Below are 14,366 nucleotides of genomic sequence, written 5' to 3'. Positions count from 1 at the left end.
TTCAGTAAATGTCTTCTGTATGATTCAGTCATGTTTTTGAGGCACAGGTTTCCAATGGAACTTGATTGGCTTCATTTCAGTTTTCTCTTGTCAAACAGTTGGATTTAGGCGAGACTGAGTGTAGGCTTTAAAATCATAATGCTTTCTTGGACTGTAGTCTTTCTTGAAGGCATGATGCATTATGCTGAGGTACAGATATATGCATGCATACACAGAGAGAGAGACACACATTTAGGTGGCCACCAAATTGGAAGCGGATGTGGTCAAAGCAAAACAAATTGCAAAAGATGCAGGTGACAGCAGTCCCTAGTTAACCATGTCAATTCAGAGAATCGTTGTTGGGGTTATCATATAAAATCCCTACCATTTATGTGATAATTATCACATGTTGTGTGATTTTTTTAAAAAAATAGGAAGCTTTGTTAAGATTAAAGCCGTGGGTGATAGAAATGAACCTCTTAATCATTATAATTCTTTAGTTTCGTATTATAGCCTCCCTTTGAAATGCTTTTCAATTACAAGATGTTCTGCAAGACTGAAATCTTGTCCTGCTGTTTTTTAAATAATACAGTCAGCTCTGATGTCAAATTTGTGCTAATTTACTATTACACTTAGCTTTACATTAAAGACTAATAAAAGGAGGTATGTTACACAATACATGACCAATTTATGGGATTTATTGTCCAGAGATGCAATAGATAGAAGCAAAGCTATGAAGGACAGAGCTGAGAATGGTACGTAGTTATGATAGCTAAATGTAATCTCCATGTTCAGAAGCAATTTGCCTCCAAGTAGCACATACTGGAGACTGACAGCAGGGGAAAGCTGTTGACTTCCCATCACCCTTACAAGCTTGCTAGGAGCATCTGCTTGGCACCTATTAGGCTAGGCCAGTGTTCCCCATCCTGATGCCCTTCAGACATGTTGGTCTGCAGTGTGCAGAATCTGTCAGCCAACTGTGCTCTTCGAAGATTGTAAGACCTGCAGCCAACACACCTAGAAAGGCATAACATTCAGTAAAACTGGATTAGATGGAAGTCAAATCAGGGAAGTTCTGTAAATAACACATTGCCACCATCATTCTTTGTCTCTCCCTATTTGTATACTGTTATTTCTGTCAGGATGTGCAGACTTTGTCAGTCCCCAGTGTTTCCTGTGACCAGGCTTCAGCCATGATCTCATCCACAGTACCTCATTCTCAAGTTTCTCTTGTGCCTCCAAGAAATATAAATTGTGAAATGACCTGTTCATAATGTATGCGTATTGTATGAAAACATTTCTAAAATAAGCAAATTGAAACACCACTAGCAGTCTGTTTTTATATAATAGTAAAGGCAATATTCTACTCAGAGCATTTGTGTCATAATACTAAAAGATCTGATAAAATGCAAATCTCTTAATGTGAGTTTAATCTGAGATTAAAATTTGGTTAATCGGTTATACCAACCACAAGCAGAGGTCAAATTCTAGCATCACGTCAGTATTTGATTGCTCATGCCATAGAACATATCTCCCTTCCTTTCTTTCACTTATAGCACTCCACACCACTTAAAAACGGCTTTCACTGAGTCTTTGGAGCTGCTCTTGTGTGTACATGAGGACCTGGGCTAAGAATTGCCAGAAACCGTTCCATATCTAGATCAGACAGACTTTTTTTAAAAAAGGATTTCACAAAGAAGCCCTCTGCAATGTAGCAATGGCTGTTTCTGGTTTGCATCCAAAGCTAACTGATAATTCAAGAAGCTTTGAACAGCAAGCACAATATATGAATGCACTAGTTTCCATAGGAATGCTAATCTTGGTCAGTTGTAGCTAAAATACAATAACTGTATCTGTACGCTGTGGCACTGTGAAGATTAACAGTTGTATTATAATATGGTTATTGTGCATTACTGCCCACTTCCTCAATGGTATTTCCCTGACTTTTCCAAGCAAGTGATCCATCAAGTGGAACTGTTGCATGTATATCTTTATATATATAGCTGAAACATCCCACAAGTGTTGTAAGTTCCTAAAAACACATATATATGACATTCACCAATGGTTTGCTAAAAGAAACACCAATTTAACTCTAATGTACATGCCCTAGCCAGCTTTCTCATATAATTGTTTTCTCCTTTTCATGCTCAAACCTTGTTTCTTAGAGTTCTATTCTAATGTTCATGTTCGGGACTCATATTGGCCATATGTTTTTGCTAGTTTTCATACTTGGAAGTCATGTTGGCCATGGTATGTCACAACAGGATAAATACTTTTATTTCTTATTTGATTGAATGTATAAGAAGCAAGGTATGAAATATTATTTTCTTTTACCAATGTGAGGTGGCTCTTGTTTAATCAAAAAGTTATCCCCAGTATACTGTATACTTGAAATTTTATCATCAACATAAAAGGGCATCATGAGAATTGTGAACAGATCTGAATGCAAGTGTTGCAGTGTAAGCTGCAATCTGTTCAATTAAATGCATTTAATTACACAAGTGATCCATTTAAAGTCGGTCTGTTAAGAAGTTAGGCAAAGGCGGAGTGTTTTTTTATTACTGATTTGTGCCTTTGTGCTGAGAGATAAAGAGTGTGTTTGACTATTGCTGTTGAATTCCAGATGGTAACTTTCAAATCATTAGTGTGAGTTGCCTTGGACTAGAAAAGAACAGAAAGTAAATAAATCTGATTACCACCATAGGAATGTTATTTACTACAAGGAAAACCAATAGCTGGAGGTTTCCATTAAGGTCCTTTCTGTGGCAAAAAGTTTGTTTTGTTTGAAAGGGATATTGTTTTGTTTGAAAGGGATATCAAGTTTGCTCTTGTATCAGCACACTTAAAGAAACCTTAAATAATGTGCTTGTGAGTAGGTTGTACCTAATTTTATCTCAAGCCATGCTTGTTTCTAAGAATTAGTTTTGAGGGACTACAGTAGGAAAAGTAGCACCTTTTAATACAGGCATGGACAAACTGTTTTGTCTTGGGGCTGCATTGCGAGCCAGCCTGTGGGGGGGGGGGGGGGGGGACCAGGCACATGCCGGGTGGGGTGGGCCTTGGAGGGGGCAAGGGCAGGAAAGGGCCTGAGTCATCCTCAGGTTGTCCTCCTAGCATAAGGGTGGGGCTGCTTGCTCTATCCTTATGCCGAGAGGAAGGTGGGACATGTAGTGACTGCTCCGATTCTCCCCAACCCTTAACCCCCCTCTCCATCCCCCTCCCCCAATCCTCGGGCTGTCCTCTTGGCATTATGCCCGGAGGAGGATGAAACAGGCAGTGGTTGAGACTGCTCCAGAGGGCTCTCAGCTTCTGTGTGCCTTCTTCGAGCCATTCTCCCAGCATACAGAGGGGACCACTTGCACTATCCATATGCAAGGAGGTTGAGACACACAGTGGCTGAGAGTGCACCCGAGGGCTTTCAGCTGCTACATGCCTTGCTCCTTCATCTTTTTGGCAGAAGGACACAGTGGACCACCATGTCCTTCTGCCAAGAGGACAGGGAAAATTAGGAGGGCCTGACATAAGCACCCAGGGGGCTGAATCCGGGCCTCAGCCCTTAGTTTGCCCATACCTGCTCTAATAGATATAATTAGGTTGAAGATGGACCAACCCATACAAGGTTCGTCTTCTGTATCCCTCCTACAGTCTACATTTTAAAGATACACTTTATAAACAATGTTCAGGTGGCTGTGTTTGGGCTGGCAAGAGTACCCATTCTGCTTGCCAGCCCAAACACAGCCATCAGATCAGTATCTTCCTGTTCTGTCAGTCTGTGGTGCTTTTCTCCAGAGCCATTTTGTTCCATCAAAAGACAATGATGGCTTGGGCACATGGCCTTCAAGCCTGCTCGAAAAGAACACAGATGTACTACAAACCTTGTTTAGAAGAAATAAAGAGTCAGGAGATTTTTTTTATTATTATAAAAAGCTTAATATCAGTTATTTTGCGGCACTGATTGACTACTTATGAATACTTTGACACTGAAATTATAGCTTAATAGAGAAAGTATTCACCCAGTTTAGAGATACTGACAAGTGTGGTATTGTGTTTGCAATAATGCGTCATCTTGGCACACCTATTCAATCAGTCATTTTTCAAAGAGAGTATGCTTTACATTTTAATCATGCAATGCTTATAAAATCATTTTTACTAATCTAGTACTGTGGCCCACTAGATTCCAAAAGAAATTAGAGGGAAAAAGGTGAGATGTGTTTACTGATGATGTTCCACATGTGCAAAGCCTCCAATGCTGGTGGAAGCCCCCTTTTTACCTTTGTGTAAATATTAAATTTCTCAGAGTGAAAGTAGACTCTATTCTGTATGGAAGGGATAGAAAACCAGCAACTCTCTCTGAATGTTGGTGCACTGCCATTATCTCCTTTTATATGATAGAGCCTTGACAGTTTAAATGGTTTCAGTGCTGAATAACTCTTTTCAGTATTCCTTCATTAATAGAAATGTCATTGGTAGGGCCAGATGAAAGGTCTCTTCAGATACAGGCCCTAAAAAAGATGAAACAGTCTGAACAGTGGTACCGTTATATGGCACTTGTGCTCTTCCCATAGCATCTAGTCCTATTGTTCAAACACAGTGATAGACTGGGAAACCATTGATATGATCCTTCAGCAGAGCTTTCCAAACTGTATGTGACTACATGCTTGCGTGTAGTCACATACAGTTTGTGCAAACATAACAGAAAACCTCTGAGTCCATGTGAAATAAGCAACAAATCATATATTTTAAAATTAACAATGGAATGCTTTGGTGAGGTATGTTGTGTTCCCATACATTTTGTTTGTATCTCTAAGGGGTTGACGTTTAACCTCCAGTTTGCTAGAAAAGCTGAATTACTGTGTCGCGAAATGATGCATGTCTAAAAAGTGCGTCACCAAAATGAAATGCTTGAGAAGCTCTGCCCTACAGGGTGCTTACTCCAATCTTATTCTTGTTCATTCTTGTGAAATTCCAAGTATTGACTTATATCTTGTTTTGCATCAGAAGGCATTTGTTTCCTGTTATCTTATCCTTTGATGCAGCAAGTAGGGCACACTAAAAATCTACAACGCAGTGCAATCTTCATCGTATTTTGTATTATCTTAAGCTTGCTTTCTAAAAGTAAAGCTCTCTACCTGTTTCAATCACGTATCCGTTAGGATTGTGCACTGATTTCTGCTATAAACCTAAGCACTGATAAAACTGTATTTTGCAGAAATAAAGTTCTAGAAAGACTCAAAGAACTGCATTGTGTATGTTTGGATGCTATAAAATGTGAAGAAGTGGTAAAGGAACTACAGTTCTTTAATAATAATAAATAATACATAAAGAGACACTCAAGGCAGTAATAATGTTTTGAACCAATACAGCTTTCTTTTGTTTTGTGTAATTCCAGAATGTAGCAGCTGACATACAAGATAGGGAGTATCAAAATTGTTGAAGATAAATGAGTTCATATTTGTTTATTATAGTGGTAACATTCATAGAAATTTTGAAGTTTGAAGGCTGTTTTTATCTTAGGGGGAGATGCTGCATTTTGACTTTTACAGTTTTAAGAATCATTGTTACTTTTGGAACATAAAACTAATGATATATAACTTGTCATATGAATAGTATGTTTAACATACTGTAAATAATTACAGATAAGGCACTGGACCTAGCCTTAAATAAAACTGCCCACTATCTAGTTTTTTTTAAAAAAAAATAATGTATGTGTATTGGGGGGGGGGGGGGAAATATATGAATCCCATCTTAAATATGTTATTCAGCATTCTAAAGGAAAATATTCCTCCCCCCCCCCCCTCCTCAATTTTTTTCAGGGGGATAGACTTCAGTGAAAAACACATATTTACTCATTTCCCCCCTAAGCATATGCATCTCTAGTCCTAACATCATCATGGAAATGGAAGCTTGGATTTAGAGGAGTGTGATGAGACTGCTTGAACAAGGTGGCATTTCTGTTTTCTCCTCTCTACTAGAGTCCCTTTACACTTGGAGAAATTCCTTTTGTGAGCCACAAGTTTTGTTATGGTCATAACACACATTTCTTGCCTCTTTTGCAGCATCAAAAATATCTGTTTCTGCCCTTCCAAATTTGTTTGTGTACCTTTGGAAATATAATGGTGCTTCTTTCTTTTCCAAACAGAAGATCTGTTTTTTGCAAATACCTTGCATATCACAAAATCTTTAAGTGAATTTCTTCTTTATTTGCAGTCAGAAATTGGATTCGGAAAAATGGAAACCTACATCAAATTGGAAAAGCTTGGTGAGGTACGTGTATTATTTTGTTATCAATAAGTTAACATTTGGCTGTTGGAACGATAAAGCCATAACATGGTCAAATTTATTCACTGTAGCAAAGTCTGAGACTAAAATTATATCAAATATGTTTTGTTAATATCTTCAAAGGGATAGGATAGATTAGAAAACTCATAAAAGCTTCTTGCTTGCCAAAAGCATAGGATTTTTCTGGATTTTTTTTGTGTGTCAGGAGTGACTTGAGAAACTGCAAGTCGCTTCTGATGTGACAGAATTGACCGTCTGCAAGGACATTGCCCAGGGGACACAGATGAGTGATGTGGGAGGCTTCTCTCATGACCCAACATGGGGAGGTAGAGCTGAGACAGGAGCTCACCCTGCTCCACGGATTCGAATTGCCAACCTGTTGGTCATCAGTCCTGCCAGCACAAAGGTTTAACCCATTGTGCCACTAGGGACTCGATTTCTTTGGATAATTGGTGCATACACCTTTTGTCCTTTTTAGCCATTGTTATAGTGATGTCCATTTGTTAACACATGGAAGCATGATCAAAAGCTGCTCGTTACAGTTGAGTCATCTAGATTGGGAGATACCTTCTGTATATTCAAATATTATGCAGCAGTTGATACATCAGACACTGTTCTAGGTAGATATTGCAATACAAAATATTGCCTTCTTATATGAATGGGTATATTCTTTGAGATAGATATATATATATATATATATATATATATATATACACACATACATACATACACACACACACAATTATATGCAGTGTTGTAATTTAGGATGGGAATGATCTAGTGCAGCTTGTCTACTTGAAAAATAAGAATTAAATTCCTTGAATGGGAGCAATATTTTAAAAAAATCTAATAGATCTGGGGGTTTTTTTGTTCAATTATAGCAAAAAGAAGTGTGTATTTCTTTTTCCTGTTCTGGAATATCATGAGTCATGATAAAAAAAATGAGATCTTGTAGGCAAGGATGATGCACTGGTAAAACTTCCAATCTCTTCACTGTGGAAAAACAATCCTATGACTGGTCTCCTGATGTGATCAATCCCTCTTCTCCTTTAGTCTTTTTAAGAGGTTCAGTTCCCTCCGCTGCCTTTTGTAATGATTATGTGTTTGTTTGACATCAGGGTTGCCCGGCATTCTGTCTTAACCCTGTTTTTAAATAATAAATCCTGGTTGCAAATCCTGCTTTAAACTCTGGCTAGCTGTATGCACAGTTTATGGCTGCATTTGGATGAGCATAGTGAAACAGGAATGAGACCTATTTGTAGGTGATTTCCTTCTAGGAATACCTGAATGCAATGTGAATGTTTATCTTAAATACAGTTTATTGTTTTGTGCAAACAAGGAGGCTAATAATTCATGTATACACCTAGCTGTGTATATACTGCCCCCAAATGAAATTTTCTGGACAGTTCACAATTTAATTGACATAGGGTTGTTGTAGGTTTTTCGGACTATATGGCCATGTTCTAGAAGCATTCTCTCCTGACATTTCGCCTGCATCTATGGCAGGCATCCTCAGAGGTTGAGAGGTCCCTGAGGATGCCTGTCATAGATGGAGGTGAAACGTCAGGAGAAAATGCTTCTAGAACATGGCCATATAGCCCAAAAAACCTACAACAACCCAGTGATTCTGGCATGAAAGCTTTCGACAATACATTAATTGACATAATTGGGAAGTGTTGAATCAAGTTTGGTTTTAAAACCAACATTAAGGTTTTAAAATCTTGATGTAAACAATTCTAATGCAAATATCTGTACTCAGTATAATGCACTTTCCCAAGAGCCTATAAACCAGAGCATAGGACTGCTTAAGATTTTTATATATGTTGATATATATATTCACTTTCAATAGACAAACCTTTGAAATTACTATTCTTATTTTATAACAGAATTGTAGTACATTAGCAAATCGGCTTCAAGTCCTGTAAAAAAATTCTATTTTATCTCAGTCTACTATATAGCATTTTTTTAAAAAAATCTGTTTTGTTTTTGTTTTGTTTTAAAGTAATTGTTGCCAGACTGCTAAAAGTCTGGTGTGATTTTTTTTTCACATGTGTTTTTTTCACATGTGTTCAGATAAAACCTGGAAATGATTTTAATATGTGTGTTTCTTTCTTCATTTGATACCCAGGGCACCTATGCAACCGTATATAAGGGAAGAAGTAAGCTGACAGAAAACCTGGTAGCTTTAAAAGAAATCAGGTTGGAGCATGAAGAGGGGGCCCCATGCACAGCCATTAGAGAAGGTAAGCAACGGTTATCTCCTTTTAAAATGTTGTAACAATTAAAACTTAAACAACTCGATCGTCATAATTTCCATTTAAAATAGACAACAGACCAACTCTGGTAATAATGTTGAGGTTATTGATATTAGGGGCTGTCAAGTGGACTCTGACTTTATGGCAGCCCTATGATACAGATCGAGTCTTGTAGACCCAGATCTGTGGCCTCCTAGTTTGAGTCTATCCACCTGAAATGCAGTCTTATGCTTTTATACTTCCTTCTGTCTTATGAAACACGGTTGTAGTTGTTGTGAGTTTTCCAGGCTGTATGACCATGTTCCAGAAGCATTCTCTCCTGATGTTTCACCCACATCTATGGCAGGCATCCTTAGAGATTGTGAGGTCTGTTAGAAACTAGGCAAGTGAGGTTTATATATCTCTGGAATGTCCAGGGTGGGAGAAAAAACTCTTGTCTGTTTGAGGCAAGTGTGAATGTTGCAATTGGCCACCTTGATTAGCATTGATTGGCCTTGCAGCTTCAAAACCTGGCTGCTTCTTGCCTGGGGGAATCCTTTGTTGGGATGTGTTAGCTGGCCCTGATTGTTTCTTGTTTGCCATTCCCCTGTTTCTGAGTGTGGTTCTTTATTTACTATTATGATTTAAATACTGGTAGCCAGATTTTGTTCAATTTTCATGGTTTCCTCCTTTCTGTTGAAATTGTCCACATGCTTGTGGATTTCAATGGCTTCTCTGTGTAGTCTGACATGGTGGTTGTGAGAGTGGTCCAGCATTTCTGTGTTCTCAAATAATATTCTGTGTCCAGGTTGGTTCTTCAGATGCTCTGCTATGGCTGACTTCTCTGGTTGCATTAGGCTGCAGTGCCTTTCATGTTCTTGGGTTTGTGTCTGGGCAAATCTGCATTTGGTGGTCTCTATGTAGACTTGTCCACAGCTTCATGATATACGGTAGACTCCTGCAGAAGTGAGAGGATCCGTCTGGTCCTTTGCTGAACGTAGCATTCGTTGGATTTCCTTAGTAATTCTGTAGATAGTTTTTAGGTTGTGTTTCTTCATCAGTGGTTCCCTTGATGTACGGTAAGAACACTTTTCCTTTGGGTGGATCTTTGTTCTTTACTCTTGTGGCTTGAAAATACAAACATGGTTGTATTTTCTTGTGAGTCATATCTTCTCATGATATGTTCAAAGCATGACAGTCTCGTTTTAGCCATCTTTGCTTCTAGGGAAAGTCCATGCATTTCCTCTATTTCAAATAAATTGTTTTTTCCATAAGAAATCACTAGCCAGCTTTCACAACCATACATAGACATTGGAAATACAATGGCATGGACAGTTCTGACTTTATATTCAGTTATGTCATTTTATACTTCAGGATCTGGTCTATTCCTTTATAGCTGTTCATTCAAGGGTAAAAATGTGCTGTTCTGGATGCTTGGTTTGAGCTACAAAAGAACATAATATTTCTTCTTGGTTCTTTAGTGCATGAGGCAAATGAATTGCATGTAAAAATAATGAAATATCTTTCTAGTTGGAACTATTTTTAGTCCACTACCCATTTGACATAATAATATATATGCAGGTAAAATTTCCCATTCACTTACCTGACTTAATGCTGACTTCTGTTTTTCTTTCTTTTGCAGTATCGTTGTTGAAAGATCTAAAACATGCAAATATTGTAACGTTACATGATATTGTCCACACAGACAAATCATTAACTCTGGTCTTTGAATATCTGGTAAGTCGTGTGCGGCTTTCTTTCGGTTGTCTTCAAACATCTTGACTCAAATATTTAAACTCTTGTTTGTCTACAGCAGAGAAAGCCTTTGATAATGTGATAGTAGATATAAATGTCTAGTGAGTCATGAAGATAAGACTCTCTTTACCAGATAAATAGTTGTTTTTCATGTGTTAGACTGAATGCATTTGCCTTCCAGAATGTACATGGAATGGATTCCAGTTGTGATTCTGTCCATTACAAATGTATATTTTTTTCTTACACTCTGACAAAGAGAGAACTGTTTTGTGCCCTAGATGAGACTAATTCTCCCATTCTATGAGTTATTTTATGACCCCTAATGCTAATTATTTGCAAGATTTTATCTGTTCGGTAGCTGAGATAAATTTTGTCCTGGCCCCAAGGAGAAGAAAAAAAAGAACAATGTCATTTCAGCACTAACACAGACTATTTATAGCTTTGAGCTACCTTGCATTGTTCTGGCACTGAAAAAAGAATTATGTGGTCAATCTGCTTAGGTTTGGTGTCTGGTAGGTATGCCTGACAATGATCCCAAGCACAGCTTTGCTGTATTGAGAGAAGTTTCGGTCAGTTGGTCACATCTTTGTACAATGAGTATAAAGTAAAGACCTACCAAAAGGCTGTTTCAATGTTAGTGATGAGGACAAGAAATGTTAGCTGTTTGCAATAGGATTTAGATAATTGGCAAGGCTTGCGATCGGAGCAGGTGGGAAAAAGAAAAGGGTAGAGCAAGAACTCAGTTTCAGCCTGCCATGGTGATTCAGATATGCAAGGTTAAGATGTTTCCATATCCATTGTTTATCCTGTATTGTTCAGATTTCAGTACAAGTAAAGTACAGGTAAAGGTAAAGGTTTTCCCCTGACGTTAAGTCTAGTCATGTCTGACTCTGGGGGTTAGTGCTCACCTCCATTTCTAAGCCAAAGAGCCGGCGTTGTCTGTAGACACCTCCAAGGTTACATGGCTGGCATGACTGCATGGAGCACCATTATCTTCCCATCAGAGCGGTACCTATTGAGCTACTCAAATTTGCATGTTTTTGAACTGTAAGGTTGGCAGAAGCTGGGGCTAACAGTGGGAGCTCACCCCACTCCCCGGATTCAACTTGCCGACCTTTTGGTCAGCAGGTTCAGGAGCTCAGTTTTCTGCCTTTTCTCCAGCCCTGTTTTAAAGAAATAAACAGCAATCTAAGCAATAAACTTGTATTAGATCAATACAAAAGTTTTTTTTCCCTTTTGAATTAAATTAATGGGGGGCCCTGGTGGTGCAGTGGGTTAAACCACTGCGCTGCTGAACTTGCTGACTGAAAGGTTGGTGGTTTTAATCCGGGGAGTGGGATGAGCTCCCACTGTTAGCCCCAGCTTCTGCCAACCTAGCAGTTTGAAAATATGCAAATGTGAACAGATCAATAAGTATCACTTTTGCAAGAAGGTAATGGCACTCCATGCAGTAATGCTGGCCACATGACCTTGGAGGTGTCTACAGACAAAGTCGGCTCTTTGTCTTAGCAATGGAGATAAGCACCAACACCTAGAGTCAGACACGACTAGACTTAATGTCAGGGGAAACCTTTATCTACTTTTATTAGATCAATAGGACAACTTATTTCTCAAGTTATGTAAAATTAACAAGACACATTTTTTCTTTTGTCAGGACAAAGATCTAAAGCAGTATATGGATGACTGTGGGAACATCATGAGTATGCACAATGTAAAGGTGAGGCCGAATTTCCAATGTTTTTGCTCTCTTTAGATGTATCAGATTTTCCTAATAGTCATAATCTTTCCAGCATCTGTTTCTAAGACTATTTCTATCAGAATAATTCTTCCTTGATAAAGTGAATTAATATATTAAAACATAATATTTATGTTGACAAACTTGGCTTAATTGAAGGCATAAGGAGTACATCTTACTGCCAGCATTTTGAGTTATGTAATTTTGCACATAATTGCTTGCCTTTCAGTAGACCAAACATTTATGTACTTTCAAAACAGAGGAAGTGGCTTGTTTGATGAACAATAGCTGATGGAATAAATGTGGTTGACAATATAATGTGCTGGAACACATGAGATTTGGCCTTAATAAATGTTCCAACGGCTTTTGTGCCTGACATGTAAATGTAATAATGTTGAGTCCTTCTTTTCAGAGGCGTTTCACTACTTGGTGTAGTGATTCTCCTGGGGTTTGTCCATAGGAAAATAAATGAACCTCTTAATGAATGTGGGTAGACTGGTTTATCCAGTTGTGGAGGAGGCAGCAAAGAACTCTTTAGAGACCACTGTGTAAGAGAGAGGAGTGACTATTTGAACACTTAAATACTTTCATATGTATACTACAGTAAACATGAAAATCTGAAAGAACCAGCCTACCCCTTACTTCAGCAAAAATACAATAACTATTTTCTGAAATCTACAACATGGTGGTATGGTTGAAGAGGGCACAGAGTGCAAACCTGATTCTTAGACTTATCACTCAGCCCTTTTCTAAGGTTTTCTATAATATTATTCACCTATATTAATCTGTATCCCTTCATGTGGGTGCAAGGAGGCATCTCCAAAAAACCCGCTGGGGCTGTATTCTCCTCCTATCTCCGCAGTTCACAAGCAACATGCATCTGTTCTTTCCCTTCTGCCTCTGTCCTTGCTTAGACTCAAAAGCAGGTTGGATTTTACAGAAGAGACCATGGAGAACTACAGAACATGGGAGCCACTGTTTATCAGAGTGGACAGTCTGTCGATAAAATGGCAAACAATATGCAGTGGCATGTGCAGGTTCCTGTGTTAATAATCCAGTCCTCTGTGCCACTGTTTGATAGTGGACTGCAGAGTTTGGAAAAAATGTCTAGTAGTATGGCGACGTAATGCTAATTTCGGAGTATTAGTTTGAGAATCAGGACATTCATAGGGATACCAAGATGTTGTTTATAAAGCGATTGTCCTTCCAACTCTGTTGTACATCTGCAAAACATGGGTCATCTACAAATGTCACTCTCAACTTCTGGAAAGTTTCCATCAGCATTGCCTTTGAAAAATCCTTCAAATCTCTTGGGAAGTCTAGTGAACAAACATCAGCATTGAAGTCATGGTTCTCCACAATCGATTTCACTGGACTGGCCACGTTGCCTGAATACCCGATCACTTTCTCCCAAAGCAGTTTCTTTACTCTCAACTCAAGAACAGAAAACAGAATGTTAATGAACAACAACAAAAAATTCAAAGATGGGTTTAAAGCTTACCTTAAAAATGTGGCATAAACACCAAGAACTGGGAAGCTCTGGCCCTTGAGTGTTGTAACTGGAGATCAGCTCTTGCCAACAGTGCTATGGATTTTGAAGAGGCACAAATAGAGGGCAAAAGGGAGGAAGGCACGTCAAGTAAAATCTTGTTGGGACTGCCTTTCATCTGGAAAACTGTATCCTCATTGTGACAGACCATGCAGGTCAAGAATATGTTTCCACAGTGACTCACAGACCCACTGCCAAGACTCTGTCCTTGGAAGCCAATCATATTTGGCCACAAGCGATCACCTATAGTATAGGACTAATCCATATAGGCCCACTTAAGTCACATAAGGCTCATGGATCCAGACTGATTCTTGGTGGTTTTTGAGGATTTTCCTTTGCTGGCAATTCTGTTGAAGCTCTGGCTGACCTCTGGACTGGGAAAATGACCAGAGCTGTGGACACAATCTCCTCTGAGCATACTCCTTTACAGAATAGATCCAAACCAGTCCCCTAGTTTTCCAGGTTGTTGGTGGTGATGAAGTGAGCGAGATAGTGACTAGAGTAATGTTGGCAGAAAAGTAAACTGCAAAGAGAGAGAGCAAAGAGACCAAGGGATGCTGTACTGTTTCTAAGGCTTTTTTAAAAAATTGTTTTATTCCTGTATTGGTGTCTTGAATTATTTTAATACTGTAAATAGTTTAATTCTATTTTACTGTTTCCTTTTTTATATATTTTAAATGTTTTGTTCTTCTACATTTCAAGCTGCTTTAAATTTTCTGGGAACATGTTGTTGTTGTTGTTATCACCATCATTATCATCCAGCAGTGAGAGCTAATGTATCCTCTTGGTGTGATAAATAAAGAATTGGGAGACCCAAGCTCAAATTTCTTGGGTA

The 14,366-nt window shown here is 38.6% G+C and overlaps 1 protein-coding gene across 2 annotated transcripts in view; it reads left to right on the top strand.

Annotated features, from left to right (window-relative positions):
* The window catches only part of CDK17 (cyclin dependent kinase 17), a 119,038-nt gene that overhangs the window by 88,939 nt on the left and 15,733 nt on the right, over nt 1-14,366 (top strand). For both annotated transcript variants that reach the window (XM_060777279.2, XM_060777278.2), the window contains 4 exons: nt 6,187-6,243; nt 8,387-8,501; nt 10,135-10,229; nt 11,902-11,964. In XM_060777279.2, the coding sequence (XP_060633262.1) occupies nt 6,187-6,243; nt 8,387-8,501; nt 10,135-10,229; nt 11,902-11,964 (330 nt within the window). The remainder of the gene's footprint in view (nt 1-6,186; nt 6,244-8,386; nt 8,502-10,134; nt 10,230-11,901; nt 11,965-14,366) is intronic.

The sequence above is a fragment of the Anolis sagrei genome, chromosome 5, assembly GCF_037176765.1.
Source record: "Anolis sagrei isolate rAnoSag1 chromosome 5, rAnoSag1.mat, whole genome shotgun sequence".
Taxonomy (NCBI): Eukaryota; Metazoa; Chordata; class Lepidosauria; order Squamata; family Dactyloidae; genus Anolis; species Anolis sagrei.
This window is presented reverse-complemented; position numbering and strand designations above follow the sequence as displayed.